This window comes from Littorina saxatilis, linkage group LG1 (genome assembly GCF_037325665.1).
Source record: "Littorina saxatilis isolate snail1 linkage group LG1, US_GU_Lsax_2.0, whole genome shotgun sequence".
In the NCBI taxonomy this organism is placed as follows: Eukaryota; Metazoa; Mollusca; class Gastropoda; order Littorinimorpha; family Littorinidae; genus Littorina; species Littorina saxatilis.
In genome coordinates, this window is record NC_090245.1 from 28,948,458 (window position 1) to 28,965,575 (window position 17,118).

The 17,118-nt window shown below is 44.9% G+C and overlaps 1 protein-coding gene across 10 annotated transcripts in view; it reads left to right on the forward strand.

Annotated features, from left to right (window-relative positions):
• LOC138966370 (hydrocephalus-inducing protein homolog) overlaps nucleotides 1–17,118 on the forward strand; it is a 244,873-nt gene that overhangs the window by 73,734 nt on the left and 154,021 nt on the right. For 8 of the 10 annotated variants that reach the window (XM_070338641.1, XM_070338587.1, XM_070338596.1 and 5 more), the window contains 9 exons: nucleotides 265–432; nucleotides 854–1,099; nucleotides 1,647–1,777; nucleotides 2,413–2,553; nucleotides 3,179–3,362; nucleotides 3,855–3,996; nucleotides 4,317–4,397; nucleotides 4,810–5,025; nucleotides 14,639–14,671. In XM_070338641.1, the coding sequence (XP_070194742.1) occupies nucleotides 265–432; nucleotides 854–1,099; nucleotides 1,647–1,777; nucleotides 2,413–2,553; nucleotides 3,179–3,362; nucleotides 3,855–3,996; nucleotides 4,317–4,397; nucleotides 4,810–5,025; nucleotides 14,639–14,671 (1,342 nt within the window). The remainder of the gene's footprint in view (nucleotides 1–264; nucleotides 433–853; nucleotides 1,100–1,646; nucleotides 1,778–2,412; nucleotides 2,554–3,178; nucleotides 3,363–3,854; nucleotides 3,997–4,316; nucleotides 4,398–4,809; nucleotides 5,026–14,638; nucleotides 14,672–17,118) is intronic. The other 2 variants (XM_070338625.1, XM_070338648.1) reach the window with 1 other exon arrangement.

Below are 17,118 nucleotides of genomic sequence, written 5' to 3' on the forward strand. Positions count from 1 at the left end.
CGCCTCCCCTCTTGATATGTTATGGGCTTTTTGAGGGTCTGCAGCTCATAAAGAAAGAGGACGCGCCACCTACATCCTGTAAGGGGGAAGCACTCAGACAGTGCTTGGGATCCACGGTGGCGCATGGTTATGGGAGATAATTGTACCCACGCAGCGTTTTGTCCAATTTTTTCGGCCTATAATAGATAATGTGCAAGAATAGTACTGTCTCGGTAAGTATCATATAGACAGTAGGCTTAAAAAGAAGCCTTACATTCTTTGCAGAGCGCATGCGAGAGTCTGTGGCAGGAAGCGGTGGTGTGGGAGAACTGGAGATCACGCCTGTCTCAGCTGCCATTGCACGTCACCTTGGCATTGACCTTTCCCAAGAGGGCAAGGCCGCTCGCAATCGTCGGGGCATTGCCATCATTCTTCATGGGGCTCCTATGTCAGGTGAGATGATATTTTTATTCTCTTCTTCTAAATTCTTTCTTCCTTTTTTTTTTTCTTCATTCAAAATGCGATATTTTGACTGGTTCTTGCTGACAGAGAGGAGAAATTATTTGATACTGCATGCAGTCACTGTCTATCTCTTTGTTGTAGGGATTTCTTTTGTTTGAAAAAGAAGAAAGGACGACGTGAATGTACTTTGCATTGTGTATGCGTATCATCATTGTCTGTGGATGACACTGGCAATTGTATTTGCAGTTGTATATTTCTGTGTATCTCTTTTGATGTGTTTAACTTATTGCACAGCTGCATGACTGATTTTCTCCTTGAGACACATACCTGTTTCTTATTTTTCTTGAAGCAGGGAGCAACTTCATACAGCATGGTGCATTTTAATTCTGATACGTCTTTTCCATCCGCCCAGGCAAGACAACAACTGCTGTCATGCTAGCTCGTCAGTATGAAGCTGCCATTTTGAGTTTGGACGGTGTCGTCCTGGACGCTATTGCCAACGGCAACTCGGCAGCAGGACTGAAGGCACGTCATATGTGTGCGGAAGCGGCCCGCAAAAGGGCGGAAGAACAAAAATTGATGGAGGGAGAAGAGGGAGAGAAGAAAGTCGGGGGATTGAGCGTGGAGGCTGTCACTGCTCACACACAGCAAGGAGCTGGTAAGGACAATTTATTGCAAAATAATTTTGCAAATGTACTGTTGCTTAGCCTTTGTGTGTGTGCGTGTGTGTGTGTGTGTGTGTTTTCTCATTTGTGTATGTTGTTCTCTGTAGGAATTTGACGATTTTAGTAGAATCTTTTTGTCATCTGTATGGGCCTTTCTGTTAGAGGTGGACTATTTGTGTTATATGTTGTGATGTTGGGAGACGGAGGAGGGTGGGGGGATGAAGGGGGGGTGGCTGTTGATTTGTGTTAGGTGTTTTCATGCTTTGGTTAGGAAGATATTTGATCAGAATTCGGGCAAAAAACAAACTTCCTCATTTATATATACTTTTAAGTCCTCAAAAGATTAAGCATGACCGCCTATGTGGTGGGGTGATTTAAAACATGAACATGTAATCTTTCCATGTGTATGACAGAGTTACCTTTGTACTAAATGGTCTCATGAGTGTTTAGTTCACTTAACAACATTACTTGTAACCAGATGTGGTTTTGCCTTTTGGTTTGTTATCTTATTTTTAAGCTCAACCCCTGTCTTTATTTCAGCTGCTGTGGGTGCAGGCTCCCAGGTGTCCAACAGAAAAATCAGTGCGGCCCCCAAAGAGAAACACCACGGCAGTGTCATGGGCGGCAAGACGCTCAACACATCCTCTGTGGAAGGAGGCACTGGGAGTCAGGTCAGTAGTTAACATCCGCATCATGGGCATGATGGAAAGAAAACAACATTGATCTGCAGTTATGAAGAGAAAATGTATGTGATGACAGTGGGGGCCTGGTAGCTCAGTTGGTAGAGCACTGGACTTGTGATCCTCCGGTCACGGTTCCAATCCAGGTTGGGACGTAAACGAGTCAACTTTCTGTGCAGACTCAGAGACTGTATCCACGTCCCACCCCTGTGTCACCACAGTGGCATGTAAAAGATCTCGGTCATTGTGCCCTAAGTGCAGGTGATTGATTGCACCTAAACATGCACACGCCTAGGTAGCACGACTCTTGTTGCTACTAGCTTTCCACTAGAAGGAAGTTACCCAAATTTCCCAGCAATGGGCTAATAAAGTAAAGGATTTGAGGCCATTCTGACAAGTGGACATTTTCTTTTGTAAAGATTGCTTTCTGTTGCCTTTTGGTCTTTCAATTCAATCAGGGTGTAACCTGGTACATGAGGACACTTACACTGTAGAAACATCCTGAAAATGTCAGCGACAGGCTGGCAAAAATTTGAGAATTTACCAAAATTGGTTTCTGTTGTTTTCTTTTTGTTTTGACTTAAAACATTCCTCTACATTGTCGGTTTGCTGTCATTTGTGATCAGGTGCCAAGCAGCCCTCCCCCACTGGTGGCACCCATCGCCCGGCGTCTGAGCATCAGCGCCAGTGTGGCGGGAGAAGAGGGGTTGCTGAGCTGTGTGCTGCCTGAGGAAGTCCTGGTGGAAATCCTGGCTGAACGACTGCAGGTTTCACTTCTTTTTGCTATGATTTTTGCTTTCAGCTGTGTATGCACTTGTGTGTGTGTTTGTGTGCGTGGGTGTGTTTGTGGTGTGTGTGTGTGCATTGTGTGTGTGTGCGTGTGTGTGGGTGTTAATGTTCTCTTTTGTAGATTTGCTCATCTTGATTTTGCTTGTTTATGTGTGTTTCTGTGCCTGTTGTTTTTGGAGCATCTGTTTGCACAATCTGCAACACAGCTGTATATTTCAAAACAATTTCAGTGCAGAAAGTATCTCATTATCAATATGCAGACTCTTTTCCTGCAAAGAAGTAAATGCGTCAAATTTAGTAAAGCAACATTGACCAAACTTTGGTTGTCTAACCAATCCTGTCTAAAGACAGCTAGAAAATTTACGAGGCTACTTTGACTTCCACAGTATGACTCCTAGATATAAAGATGTTTATACTATGTAAGAGCCTGTAAAAATGCTGCTCTGATTGTTCCTTTGTCATAACTTCAAAGACACAAGTTACCTCAACATATTCGGAACAAAAATCTGTCTTTTATTTTCAGCTGCATGACTGTCACCGTGACTTCAAAGTCACAAGATACCACGCCATATTCTGACCAAAAAATCTCTCTTTTATTTTCAGCTGAACGACTGTCACCGTGGTGTGGTGTTTGACGGCCTGGAGACGCTGTTTGCTCAGAACATGTTCACCGCAGTCAACGCCATCCTCAAGGCCCTCAACAACCGCCGCTTCATCTACTTCTGCTCCCTCAGGCTGGACTACAGCATCCTCAAAGAACAGGAGAAGAAGGACCAAGAAGAGAAAGGTAGGAAGGATAACCTGTTGCGTTCCCTCCAACCCCTACCTACCTCATGTGTGTCCTTATCTTTATCTTTATACTTATCCTTCGGTCTCGAATAGCAGCTAGCATCTGCTGAAGGGACATTAAAACCCAAAAACCAACCAACCAACATACTTATTCTTATCCTTACCGTTATTCTTATCCCCGCTCCGTGCCTGACCTTGGTTTGTATGTGTGATGGTTGTATCATCGTGTGTAGATAAGTGAGGTGCTTTGAATTCACACACACAAATCTTCATGTTTTGGTGTGCGCTTTTGTATACTTTACACAGTGCGTAGAGAATTGTAGTCTTCTTCTCTTGATTGCCACATGATGAGAAGAGCAGTTTCAGTGTGTGTAGAAGTCAGTGACTGTTTTGTATCTGGTCGGATGGTTGGTTGTCTACTATTTGTTTTATCGCCTCTGCAGCTGATCTGGTTGGATGTTTAAGCGTGTTTTCTGAACTCGATCACCAGAGAAACAAGCCAAGCTTGCAGAAGAGCAGGAGAGACTGAGACTGGAGGAGATGGATGAAGAAGAGTATGATGCTCTCAGTGATGAGGAAAAGGCCCGTGTTGATGAGAAACGACTCATCATCAAGAAAGAGCGCATCAAGAGGTGACTACAGTAGAACATCCCTTTTAAGACCCCCCAATTTAAGACGTCCTTATTTTTAAGGACCTCCTTTCTCAGATGTTGTTTTCATAACCCCCGTAAGTTGACCTCCATTTTGACCTGATTTTCTCAGATATTGGAAGGTCGTGAAAGAGGGGTTCCAGTGTACTGACTGAGCTTTAAAAACAAATGTGCTGAACTTGATTATTGCAAACTTTTCTTCTGGAGCTTGTAGAATTTACTTGTTGGTTTGTTTTTTTTGTTTTTTTTTTGTGTGCAAATAAGATAACTGTTTATTTACTTTTACTTTTGCATAATTTCAGAGAACAAGAGGAAAGGACAGAGAGAGAACGCAAAGAGAAAGAAGTAAGGGAAGAAGAAGAAAGGCGCAGAGAGGAAGAAATGTGAGTGATTACACATGCTGTTTTCTGTGTTGACAGTGAGGGAGAGCTGCGTGTGTATATAATCTTTGTGATGACAGTTTCATTCGTTTGTTTGTTTGTTTGTTTGTCTACTAGTTTAAATTTAGATCTTGCTACGTGAAAATTAATTCAAGGACTGGTGTACGTACAAGAAGCACAATCTTAAAGGAAGATTAAGTAAAGCTAGCTATTGTTGTGACTGGTTGGCAGAAGTTCTGGAATGTATTAAGAAACGAGGAGATCTCAAAACCGATGATGAATAACCACATTGAATTAGTCGCTGACTGTCACTGGAGAGGTAGTTGTGTGACAGGGTGACGCAGTAGTCCCCCTTTGTCACAGGCAGTTGCTCAGTTACAGTTGCATCCTCTTTTATCCTCTGCTGAATCAACAGGAGAAACAGGAAAGGCAAAAAGAAGCAGCCCGACGCTAAAGACGCCAAGGACAAGGATAAGAAGGGGGCGCCAGCGGACAAGAAAGGGGCAGCACCTGTGTCTGACAGGGGACAGAAACCTCAGGGAGGTTCTCGTCATGACCCTGACCACAAGGGGGCGTCCTCCACTGAGCGTCCAGAGTCTCACCAGACAGAGAAGAGTGATGACGATGGGAAGTAAGTACTGCGTGGATTGTCCTTGTCACTGAGCGCTCTCCCTTGGGTTTCGTCTCTCTTTTTCTTTGTTTTTTTAATATTTTGTACAGCTTGAGGCTTTGTCAGTTTTGTATCTGTCTTCTTCTTTGTTTATCTCTGCAATCTGTCTGCAATCTTTCATTCTTTGTGTGGATATGATGGGCATGATAAATATGAAATTCTTGTATGCGAAAAGTTGTCCTTAAAAATGTCAAGAGGTTCATGAAGATTTGTGTCTGCCTTGTGTAAAGGAGCGATCATGTCTGACTTTCTCTTTGAAAAGTATTTCCATCAGTTTGTCTGTCGATTTGTATGTCCATGTGTTTGCGTATGTCTTCTTGGCTGCCTGCTTTCTTCCATGCCTCCCTGCCTGTCTGTCCTTCTCCACATTAGTTTGCACATTCTTTCTGGCTATTTTGCATACATGCTACGATGTTCCATCAGCTGATTACAGTGGAACCCCAACTTCAAGACCAACCTCCTTTTAATGAGATACACATCAAATAAGCAAACCAGTGATCGACAAGAAGAAGAAGAAGAAATAAACAAACCAAGAATTTTTTTTACCCTCACTTTCAAATTGAAATTTCTGATACAGCAGTCCCTGCAATGTACGGCCCCCGGCGTGAGCGGACACCTGACATGTATGGACACATTTGCTCGGCACGGAGTGTTTTCCTTCTATATTTGCCCCCCCTTAAACGGACACCTGCAAAACGTGGACGCGGACACTCATTTTCGGTCCCAACAGCAGGTCATACCTCCAATGTACGGACAGACCATCCTCAAATTTTCACCACAACAAAATCGATAACAGAGCAGTCCGGCTCTTGGTACAAAGATCACAGCCGCAATGGTGTGATGACAGTCACTGATAACTTGAGTGCACGTGTACCCATCGTGTGTCTGTGTGTAACCTCTTTCATTGACAAGATACTCTTGTTTCCCCTCAGCCTTGACCAGTGAGTCGGTTGCCTAATCTATGAACCCTTCAGTTGTCTTGCTTTGTCAAAAGTTACGACACAGTCAACTGGTTTTGCTCTGAGTGAACAGTGCAGCTGGCCTCTCTGGCCACAGCCCCGAACAGTACATGGCTGGAGGGAGTGAGAGAGAGAAAGGGGGGGGGGGGGGGGGGGTGGAGGGTTAACTGGCTAAACTCTGTGGGGTGTCCGGTGTCACCGCATGTCAGCAGGAAGAGCATTGGAGAGAAATAGAGAGGTGTACTCTTCCACACAATTTCCAAGCATCAGTTGTCACGGCTTGGGGTAGGCATTAGTCATTTAGTGAGGGAGAGTGGGAGCTGTGTTATGTACAGTGTATTTCCGACTGAAGAGTGAAAAGTCACTGCCATGCCACATGATCGGCATGCAGTCAATAAAGCCAGACAAGAAACAAATAAATTACTTGATTATGACATGCAGCTCTATCTGCTGCTATTTATTCAAACTGGTTTTCAAGCTTATTCTTGCAAAGCATCTGCACACGCTCCTCTGTGCTGTGTTTGTGTGGCTGCTTTCGTATGTCAGTGCATGGTGATCGAGTGTGTTCACTGCCTTGAGGATTTATTTTATCTCTTCTTTTCAACACTTTTCATACAAATCCTTTTTACAGAACGTTTAAAGAAGTATTAGGAGTTTATTGTTATTGTTTAGTAGCCACAAGAAGTGATTAGCATAGACTCAATCCTGTTGTTTGTGTGTCTGTGTGAGTGTATGGGGGAGGGGGTGGTGTGGTCACCCCTCCCGTGACCGGACACCTGCAATGTACGGACAGTTTTGCTATGGCCCAAGGGTGTCCGTTCATGAGAGGGACTGCTGTATCAAGATTGAAACAAAATTCGGCGAGTCTTCACCATTTATACACATTGACGTTATTTCAGGTATTTTTCAAGCTAAAGCTTTGAAACTGTGAACACTCAGAATGAAGTTTGTCTGGGTGACTTTTTTGTTGAAGCAGTGACAGTTTCGTGTAAGGTCACCACCGCAAGGCTGTGCATGTATCGATAGTGTATCTCAAATTTTCCATATGTTCTTTTTGTGAAAGGAGGACTACGGCGTCACCCTCCCCCCCCTTCACATTTTAATAACTTCTGTACATTTATTTCTATTTTGAATTTTCTTCCCTTGTAAAAGTGGAAGTCTTCTAATGGTGGTTGGACTGTAATATTTCCACACCAATGAGGCAAATGAGGAATGATAAATTGTCTAAACCTGGCCCTGTTGGTTATGGTCACAGTATGCAGAAGCGTCGCATGTCACTTCACCATCAGGATCACGAAAAGTATGTGTTTTGGAGTGTTGTAAGATTAACACTATCTTGTCGTGTGGTGGTCTTCTAGATTGATGGTGTTGTGTGCCTGCATGTCTCACATCTCTAGATCACTCACACTGTTGTGTGCATGACTTGGTCTAGGACGCTCTAAAACTGGTCAACTCACCCTGGCTGTTGTGTCTGTTGAAATGGTCTCCCACTCATGAAAGAAACCTTAACCCTTTCAGCCCAGTTCATTCTACTTCTAGATTTCTTGCAGCCCCACAAATCTTAGTTTGGGTCCTGGACTGCTTTCTTTCTTTCTTTTCTCTCTCTTTATGTTCGCAAGCTCACATAAAATCATTAAATTACATATTCTTACTCCGAATCACATGATTAGCATTGACACACTTCGAGATGCTTAGGTCTGATAAAAGCTACCCGTCTAGGTATAAGGGAAGCAACCCCAACTAAAAAAGTGACAGCACCATGGTACTTGCCACACTAGGTTGCCTCCCCTTAGGGTGAGCTACGTCACCATTGGTGCCTACCACGTGACACCTCAATCGACTTCTATCCCTTGAGAGGACAGGTCGTGTTTTGCTTTGCTCTGGCTGTTTGTGTCTGCGGACACCCACCGGCCTCGGCTCCCGTCTGCTTTCTGGCTGTTTCCAGCTGGTGAGATCTTTCCTTTAGTCTTTTGACTTGTTTTTGTTTTCTGCTGAGAATTTCTTACGTCCGTTTTCAGTGGTTGTTTTGGCTTTCTTTCGGTCGCCATTTTTGCTAGCACGTTGCTTTTTGCTATGTTGATGTTTTCGTCCGTGCTCGGACGCTTAACGCTCTTGTAGCTTTTTGTGTAGCTGCCTTTGGTAGCTACTTATAATGCTTGTGTTAGCTTGTTTGCTTGCTTGCTTCTGAAATGTTTAGTGTCCGTTCGGACTTGGTTAATTTCAGGAGTTGTGGCTTCCTTCTTGGTCGCCATTTTTTGCTAGCACGTTGTTGTTTGCTATGTTGATGTTTTCGTCCGTGCTCGGACGCTTAACTCTTTTGTAGGCGGCTGTTTAGCTGCCTTTGGTAGCTACTACGCTCGTGTTAGCCTCTTTGCTTGCTTGCTTCTGAAATGTTTGTGTCCGTTCGGACTTGGTTAGTTTCAGTTGTTTGTTTATTTTCTCTCGGCGTTAACATGGCCGACAATGAGAAATAGAGGGGTGCTAAGGCCTAGGGTAAGGGCAAGGGCCCTGTTAAGCCCAAATCCTCTGCATCCTTGTCTTCTTGTAAGAACCCTTTCATAGTGGTTTCGGACCCAAGAATAACACTTGTTTTCTGTGCCGATTTCTGCTCCGGACGTTTTGCCGTATGGCTCTCAGTCGTCCGCTCTGCCTCTAAGGCTGCCGTTTTGACGACTGTTTCGGCTCCAGAGTCTAGTGCTCTGGGGCCTACTCTTACCTCTTACTTATTTCCAGAGATAGGTACCCTCGTTCGCGAGGCTATGTCGCGGGTGGACATCGTCGCAGCTCTGCCCCTCGCCTGGGGGTTAGGGGATGTACTCTCCTTGGCGTCTTTTTGATGCCTGTGCCTTCAGACTCCGGGTCTTCTCTTGACCAGGCTGCTGGCCGCCGTGACGATTCAGGACTGTCCCTGCGGGGACCTTCTTCTTCTCTTCCTGGCCGGCATTTGTTGCCTTCCGCTTGCGGTAGCGCAACAGTGCATGTCCCTCCGGGGATCCGGTCTCAGCAAGGTTGGTGTCTGCAGCAGCCGTTTACGGCAGCTGCTCTTCCGGTTCCCGGAAGCAGAGGTTCACCGGCTAGTGCACAGGCTACTGTCACGTCCGGTCGAGCTTCGACTTACGTCAGCAGTCGTCCGCGACACCTGCTTCCAGCTTCGGCCGGAAGTAAGAGGTTCACCGGCTAGTGCACAGACTACTGTCACGTCCGGTTCGAGCTTCGACTTACGTCACCAGTCGTCCGCGACAGCTACTTCCAGCTTCGGCCGGAAGTAAGAGGTTCACCGGCTAGTGCACAGACTACTGTCACGTCATCAGTCGTCCGCGACAGCTGCTTCCAGCTTCGGCCGGAAGTAAGAGGTTCATCGGCTAGTGCACCGACTACTGTCACGTCCGGTTCGAGCTTCGACTTACGTCAGCAGTCGTCCGCGACAGCTGCTTCCAGCTTCGGCCGGAAGTAAAAGGTTCATCGGCTAGTGCACAGGCTACTGTCACGTCCGGTTCAAGCCTTGCCTTACGTCAGCAGTCGTCCGCGACAGCTGCGCTTCCGGTTCCGGCCGGAAGTGGAGGTTCACCGGTTGGTGCACAGGCTACTGTCACGTCCGGTCTGGACCACGCCTTACCGCAGCAGCCGTTTCCGGCAGCTGTCCTTCCGGCTCCCGCCGGAATTAGAGGTCATCCCTTGAGTGCACAGGCTACTGTCACTTCCGGTTTGACTCAAGGTCATACAGGTCATCCCTCGAGTGCACAGGCTACTGTCCCTTCCGGTTGACTCAAGGTCATACAGGTCATTCCTCGAGTGCACAAGCTACTGTCACTTCCGGTTTGACTCAAGGTCATACAGGTCATTCCTCTAGTGCACAGACTACTGTCACTTCCGGTTTGACTGAAGGTCATACAGGTCATTCCTCGAGTGCACAGGCTACTGTCACCTCCGGTTTGACTCAAGGTCATACCTACGGGTTTCCGGGCTTCAGCCCTCACTCTGTGCAGCAACAGATCTGGCATAGCGCCGCTGTTTCAGCTGCACTTCCGACTCTGCACGGATTTTCCGGTTCATTTCCTGCCGCTTCCTCTGGATCGTCAGGGAACGTTGGACACGGTTTGCCCTTCGGGCATACGGGCCTCCGACCTCAGGTGAGCCAGCAGCTGCCACACACTTTGGTGGTGGATTTGGCTGATCTCCTCACTCCCTGGCCTTCGGTTTTCGATGCCTCCCATCCTCCTCTTAGTCAGGTGGTGGGGATGGGTCGTTTACCGGCAGGAAAGGGGCTTCAGGCTCCAGCCTCCCCCGCTCAGCGTCCTTTCTCGGGCTCTTATAGCTTTGAGCCAGCCCCTTCGCTTTCCACGTCGGACTCTCGGTCGGTTGTTGGTTAGCAGACGCTCTAGGGGTTGTCTTCCCGCTTCAAGAGCGGCTGAAGTCTCTTCCAGATTTTGTCCGGAAGGGGTTTATTCTTCGAAACTGCTTCTGCAGATGCTTTTTCGATGAGGACTGGTTCCCAGTCGGCGAGAGAGAGGGAGGACGACTTCTGTTTTAAGGTGTCGCCTTTGGTGGCCTTTCAACTCTCTCCCATCTTCGGCAAACCCTTGTCTTCCGGCAGCGGCTGCCTCTAGTTCCGGTTTCTTTGCTGTCCTCACGGCCAGCCATGGAACTGGCGCGGGTTTGGTTTGCCTCTCCTGCGCAGGCTTCTTCTTTCGGGACATTAGCGGCTCAGAGGAAGTTGCCTTTGCCCAAGACGTCCGGGAATTTGCTGTCGTCTGTTGCCCTTCCGCGTGCACCTTTGCCGGTCACTCCGGAACTTCTTCTTTGGGGAACGATTCGAGTCCCCTGCTCTCTGAGCAGACTCTCTTTCCCTCTGAGGAAGTGGGCAGACAGCTTTTGGATCTTGCTTCCATTTCGGAGACTCTCCTTTACGGAGTCCTTGGCGCCCTTTACACTCAGTAAAGAGCAGGACGCAGGGGATGCTTTCTCCACATTTGCTAGGGTGAATTTAGAACAGAGGAGGGCTTCCTCTCTGCACAATGTCCATGCGGTCATGTACAGATGGGACTTGTTCCTCGTCCATTCCTAGTTTCATGAGGAATCAACGAGAGACACCCTTAGTTCTTCACCCTTGGTGGATGGGTCTCTCTTAATTTCAGGAGTTGTGGCTTCCTTCTTGGTCGCCATTTTTTGCTAGCACGTTGTTGTTTGCTAAGGCCAGGAGGTAGGAGGTAGAGACTGGTATGGACCTTCAGGTCTCTTCTTTTGCTCTTCAAGTTTGGAAGCAGCAAAACAGGCTCTACCTAAGCAGACTCAGCCCTTTTAGGCTAGGTCCTCAGCTCAGGTTTAACCGGAGAGGTTCTTTCCTTCACAGACGTCATAGTCTGTGTTTTTGGAACAACAGCCGGCCTTAGGGCATCCGGGTTTTTTAGCCTCGGCTGGGCAACAGCCTTTCCATCCGTCGGCGGCGGTGGTTGTTGCTTTCTCTTATGGACTTGGTCCTAGCTTGTCTTTCGCCGAGTCTGACTCTGTCTTTCTTTAGCGATCGGACGAGTTCTGGTGTTTCTTCCAAACTTAAGGTGTACTTGAGTTGGCCTCGGAAGGAACATTCAGATTTTCCTGAGGGTGCATTGTTTTTTTGGCACTGCATGGTGAGGAGTCATTCTTGTGGCCTATCACCTTTCTTGGCTTCTCCTCTCCTTTCGGCAGAGGTCTAGTTAATGTTCCGGTTCTCTGGGTGTGGGCTTTTAGTCCAGCATCTTTTATGGCCGGCCTACGGGCGTCATGGCTCTCAGCCTTAGCCTGGGTAATAGTCTCCTGCCTGGCATGGGCGACTACGGTCTCCGTGTCTTTAGATTTTGTCTCTTCCTCTTCTCCCTCATCCTGGCATGAGGCGAGTCGGGTCGACTTCCGGTGGATTGGGTTGTCTGTTACGGTCACCCTTCTACCACATGCAACTATTACTGACGTTTTCCCGTTGTTCTCCGTGTCTGACTCTCAGTTTTGAGGTAATCAGACGCGTTTGGCTTTTCAGCTAAACTCAGGAATTTTTTTGGGTTTGGTCTGCCGCGAATTTTACTTCGGGCCCTTGTCCCTGAGAACTCTTGTTCAGGGAGTCTTATGGCTGGTTGGCTTCACGGTTTTCTGTGTTTCCTTCCCAGTCTTGTTTTCTGTTTTGGGTTTTTGAATTTCATTCAATTGCCTACAAGCAGACTGCTCTGCGAACACTCTGACTTTTGGTCACCGGTCACTTCAGGCTTTGGCCACTGCAGTTTCCGCATTTCCGGTGCTTACGCACTATCATAGGTCGTTGCTTCCTCTTTTTTACCCCTCTCTCTGCTTCCGCAGGGACTGGTAGAGGACGACTGGTGACCGTCTCCTTTTGAGATTTTCTCATTGAGTTGGACTCTGGTACCTGATACTCAGGTGTCTCTCTCGTTCTCTTTTTCGGAGATTGGTCACTCTTCTGGAGCTGACTTTTATCTCAAAGGCCTTTCGGGTCTTACTCCATCCCAAGGGTTCATACTTGGGCATGGTTGCCTTATGGTCACCGTGAGGGTTGGTCCTTTTCAGGGCTGAGCGACAACCTTGCGCACGGATCGTTTCCAGGCCATTAGCATTTCCTTCCAATAGAAAGGGGGGGGGGGGGGTCAGCTTGTCTTTCCCTCTACTCGGCTCGGGTTTATTCAAGGCTTGGGTCTTTTTCTGGACGGTTTTACGGTTCAGGAGATTGGAAGAAGTGCTGGGCACAGCTTACTGGCTCTCTGTTGTCTTTCGCATTTTTTGCCTGAGAGACATCTCGGCTGTCAATCAGGATGGTTCTCGGTCCTTTTTCTGTCATTTGGCTGTGGGCCAGTTCCTGGCAAGGGTTTTAGAGTGAGTTAGATGTTTCTTTCTCACGGGGTCCTTTCCTGACTTTTGGCAGTGGGCCAGTTTTTGGCAAGGGATTTTCTTTCCCTCCGCTTTGTCGTAGCTATCTGCTATCTTTCCCCTCGGCTCGGCCCGAGCCCATTTTCCAGGGCCTGGGCCTCCTCCTTGGCCGTTTTACGGTCTAGGAGGTTGGATGATGTCCTGCGCACAGCCTTCTGGCGCTCGGATTTTGTCTTTTTCAGTTTTCGTAGGGAGACATTGCTGCCGTCTGTCAGGATGGATCTCGGTCCATTCCTGCCTTGGCGGCAGCTGGAGGATATCTCTCCGGAACTTAAGAGTGAGTTTGAACTTTTTTGATCTTACCACCACCTTGTTGGAGTTATCTGCTAATCATGTGATTCGGAGTAAGAATATGTAATTTAATCGAAAATTTTTAATTAAATTTTCATTTGATTAATATACTTACCCGAATCACATGGGTAATTCCCTCCCGCCTGCCCCGCTTTATAGTTTCTTAGTATTCTATAAGTCGATTGAGGTGTCACGTGGTAGGCACCAATGGTGACGTAGCTCACCCTAAGGGGAGGCAACCTAGTGTGGCAAGTACCATGGTGCTGTCACTTTTTTAGTTGGGGTTGCTTCCCTTATGCCTAGACGGGTAGCTTTTATCAGACCTAAGCATCTCGAAGTGTGTCAATGCTAATCATGTGATTCGGGTAAGTATATTAATCAAATGAAAATTTAATTAAAAATTTTCGATTTATGCAACAAACTCAGACTCACACCATAGATAGATAAAGGACGCTTTATTTTTTTAAAGCGACAGAGATCAGACTTGTATATATACATTATAAAAAATATAAGGTGGTCCCGCTGTACATGGTTAAAAAAAATCACGCGGTTATATAAACCGTACTTCTCACATTCTGACAGGTGCTGACTTTCGTTTGTGCATTGTTGATGGTGAATGCATGTTAATTTATTTTTAATATACTTTCTTATGTGATAACCAATGTGCTGTATTTTCTCAGTTTTGCTGATGTTATACGCTTGGTACATATATTTACTCATTTTCCTTAAATAACATGTGATAACATTACTTCATGGCTAAGCACAAGATTTTACCTATGGCACAACACAAATCTCTAGCCTCCCTCTCTGAGATGCGTTTGAAGAGAATAAATGTATAAATGTATGTACATAATTATGATAGAATATTGATGTATGAATTGAAGAAATGTATAAGAACACAAGAATGTATGAATGACAAAGAACAAATGTTTATTTTTGAATGTTTTATGTATGTTATTATTACGGACACAAAAGCTCAGCAATGCAATTTCTCTTTTAGAGATTAATAAAGTTATTGTATTGTATTGTATTGTATTGTATTCACCTGCTAGCGGGACCACCAAACACAAAAATCCCACAAAGCATTTAAAACTGGCCAAGACTGGACCTAAAAAGGGGGATAACATCTCATTTTCACACTTTCTCATATACATGTATTTACATCAAGCAAATCAGTCATTCATTCTGACTAGAGATTCTCATATTATGCATCAATAAAGCCTCAATAAAATATTATGTACACAATATCAAAGGTGTGGGTATCAATTTCATACAACTGTTTAGTTAGCAAATTACGGACAAATCAGCAACATGAGCAATTGCACAAGATATTTTAGTCCCACCAGAAGACTTCTTTAGCAGTGCAGTACAGTACAGGCAGTTAATCATGGTGATTTTGTTTCTTTCACGCCCTTCAGGGACCATAGTAGGCAAGGATGGGCTCTCATAAGGTTGTTCATCTTGTTTCTTTGAGTTTTAAAGGCACTGTTCTTCCCATAAAACCAATTTGTCTCTCCGTTTCTTGCACAATCAGGCTTTTACATGGGATAAGACTGGACACACACCAAAAAATCAATATCATGTGCCGAGTGAGAATTTTTTATGCATGATTTTTTACTAGGTTGCCACAACCGGGGAACCTCTCCTTTAAGACCCCCCATTTTAAGACTCCCTCCTTTTTAAGACCCGATTTTCTCAGATTTTTGGAGGTCTTAAAAGGGGGTTCCACTGTAGTAGGCAGACCTGAAAGTTACGAGTATTTTGAACCATGTAAATGGCCAGTAGAAATGTTAATCTACTCGCCAAATGCGAGTAAAATTTGCTCTCTGGCTGGCAAATTATGAGTATTAGCCAAAGACCAGTGCCCCATTGTATGGACTTTCAGCGCTGGTAGGGTTTGGCAAGAAATTCATTCATAAAAAAATTCCCTCTCTGCTCAGAGAGAGCACCCTGGCTGTTGGTTTTTGATGTATGTCTAAATGGAAGGATAACCTTATCCCATGTTAAAACGGGAAGGACTGTGCCATTAACTGCTGGGTTTCTTTGGCGTTGAACTGAGCTCATATTTTGCATGCACGCCACTTTTGTTTCTTTGACATAGATGATTTTTACATTTAGTCAAGTTTTGACTAAATGTTTTAACATAGAGGGGGAATCGAGACGAGGGTCGTGATGTATGTGTGTGTGTGTGTGTGTGTGTCTGTCTGTGCATGTGTGTGTGTAGAGCGATTTAGACTAAACTACTGGACCGATCTTTATGAAATTTTACATGAGAGTTCCTGGGAATGATATCCCCGGACGTTTTTTTCATTTTTTCGATAAATGTCTTTGATGACGTCATATCCGGCTTTTTGTAAAAGTTGAGGCGGCACTGTCACACCCTCATTTTTCAATCAAATTGATTGAAGTTTTGGCCAAGCAATCTTCGACGAAGGCCGGACTTCGGTATTGCATTTCAGCTTGGTGGCTTAAAAATTAATTAATGACTTTGGTCATTAAAAATCTGAAAATTGTAAAAAAAAAAAAAAAATTTATAAAACGATCCAAATTTACATTTATCTTATTCTTCATCATTTCCTGATTCCAAAAACATATAAATATGTTATATTTGGATTAAAAACAAGCTCTGAAAATTAAAAATATAAAAATTATGATCAAAATTAGATTTTCAAAATCAATTTAAAAACACTTTCATCTTATTCCTTGTCGGTTCCTGATTCCAAAAACATATAGATATGATATGTTTGGATTAAAAACACGCTCAGAAAGTTAAAACAAAGAGAGGTACAGAAAAGCGTGCTATCCTTCTCAGCGCAACTACTACCCCGCTCTTCTTGTCAATTTCACTGCCTTTGCCACGAGCGGTGGACTGACGATGCTATGAGTATTAGGTCTTGCTGAAAAATTGCAGTGCGTTCAGTTTCATTCTGTGAGTTCGACAGCTTGACTAAATGTTGTATTTTTGCCTTACGGGACTTGTTTTTTTTTTTTTTTTTTTTTTTTTTTTTTGGGGGGGGGGGGGGTTCATTTACTGGTAGCTTCTTTGGACTGTTTTGGGGAAATAATCATCCCTGTTGGAAATGTCTTTGTTCTTTTATTTGCATTTTTGTGAATTTATTCATTTGTAATCAGATTTGATCTATTTTCATTTGTGCATGCCTTGCCTTCAGGCTGAAAGTTTTGGATGCAAAATCTGTTCAAATTTTCAATGATTATATGTTAACCAGTATATTTTCTAACATTTTGTTTTGCTTGTGACCCCACAATTTGATGTTGTTGACATGATCTTGGTAGAAATGTTGATGAACATGTCCATCCTAACCTAAAGAACTGAATGTGTTCAATTAATTGGTGTAATAAGGATTTATGAATTTCTAACCTTATGTTCATGAATCCTTATTATAAAAATTAATTTAAATTCAACTGTAGTCTTTTGTCAAAACATCGTTCTATATAATTGTAGATATAAGTCATGTGTATTATGCATTAAATTACATATCTTTTCCCAACTCACATAAAGCAATTAACCCTAGTTCAGTGCTGGTAACACTGTACGCGTCCCCTTGGTAACAAGGGAGACTACTCTAAAAAAAAAGAGTGATCCATACCGATACTGGTATCCCTGACAGACCAATACCGGGTCCGTCTTCCGTATGCGCGCGCATATGCCGCCATTTGTATCATTCCTACCTCAGCGTTCACTGGAGTTGGTCGATGTTTTTGTACGCTCCGGCTGTTTTCAGCCTTTGTCCTTGGTCTTTTGACTTTGGGCTCTTCCCCTTGGTTTCTTCGCTTCGTTGTTGACTTCGCCTATCCTGTGGGGTGAGGTCTTTCCTTGTTTTATTGAATTTTGGTGTCAATTTGGCCGCATTTCGGACTTGTAGTTTTTTTTGTTCCA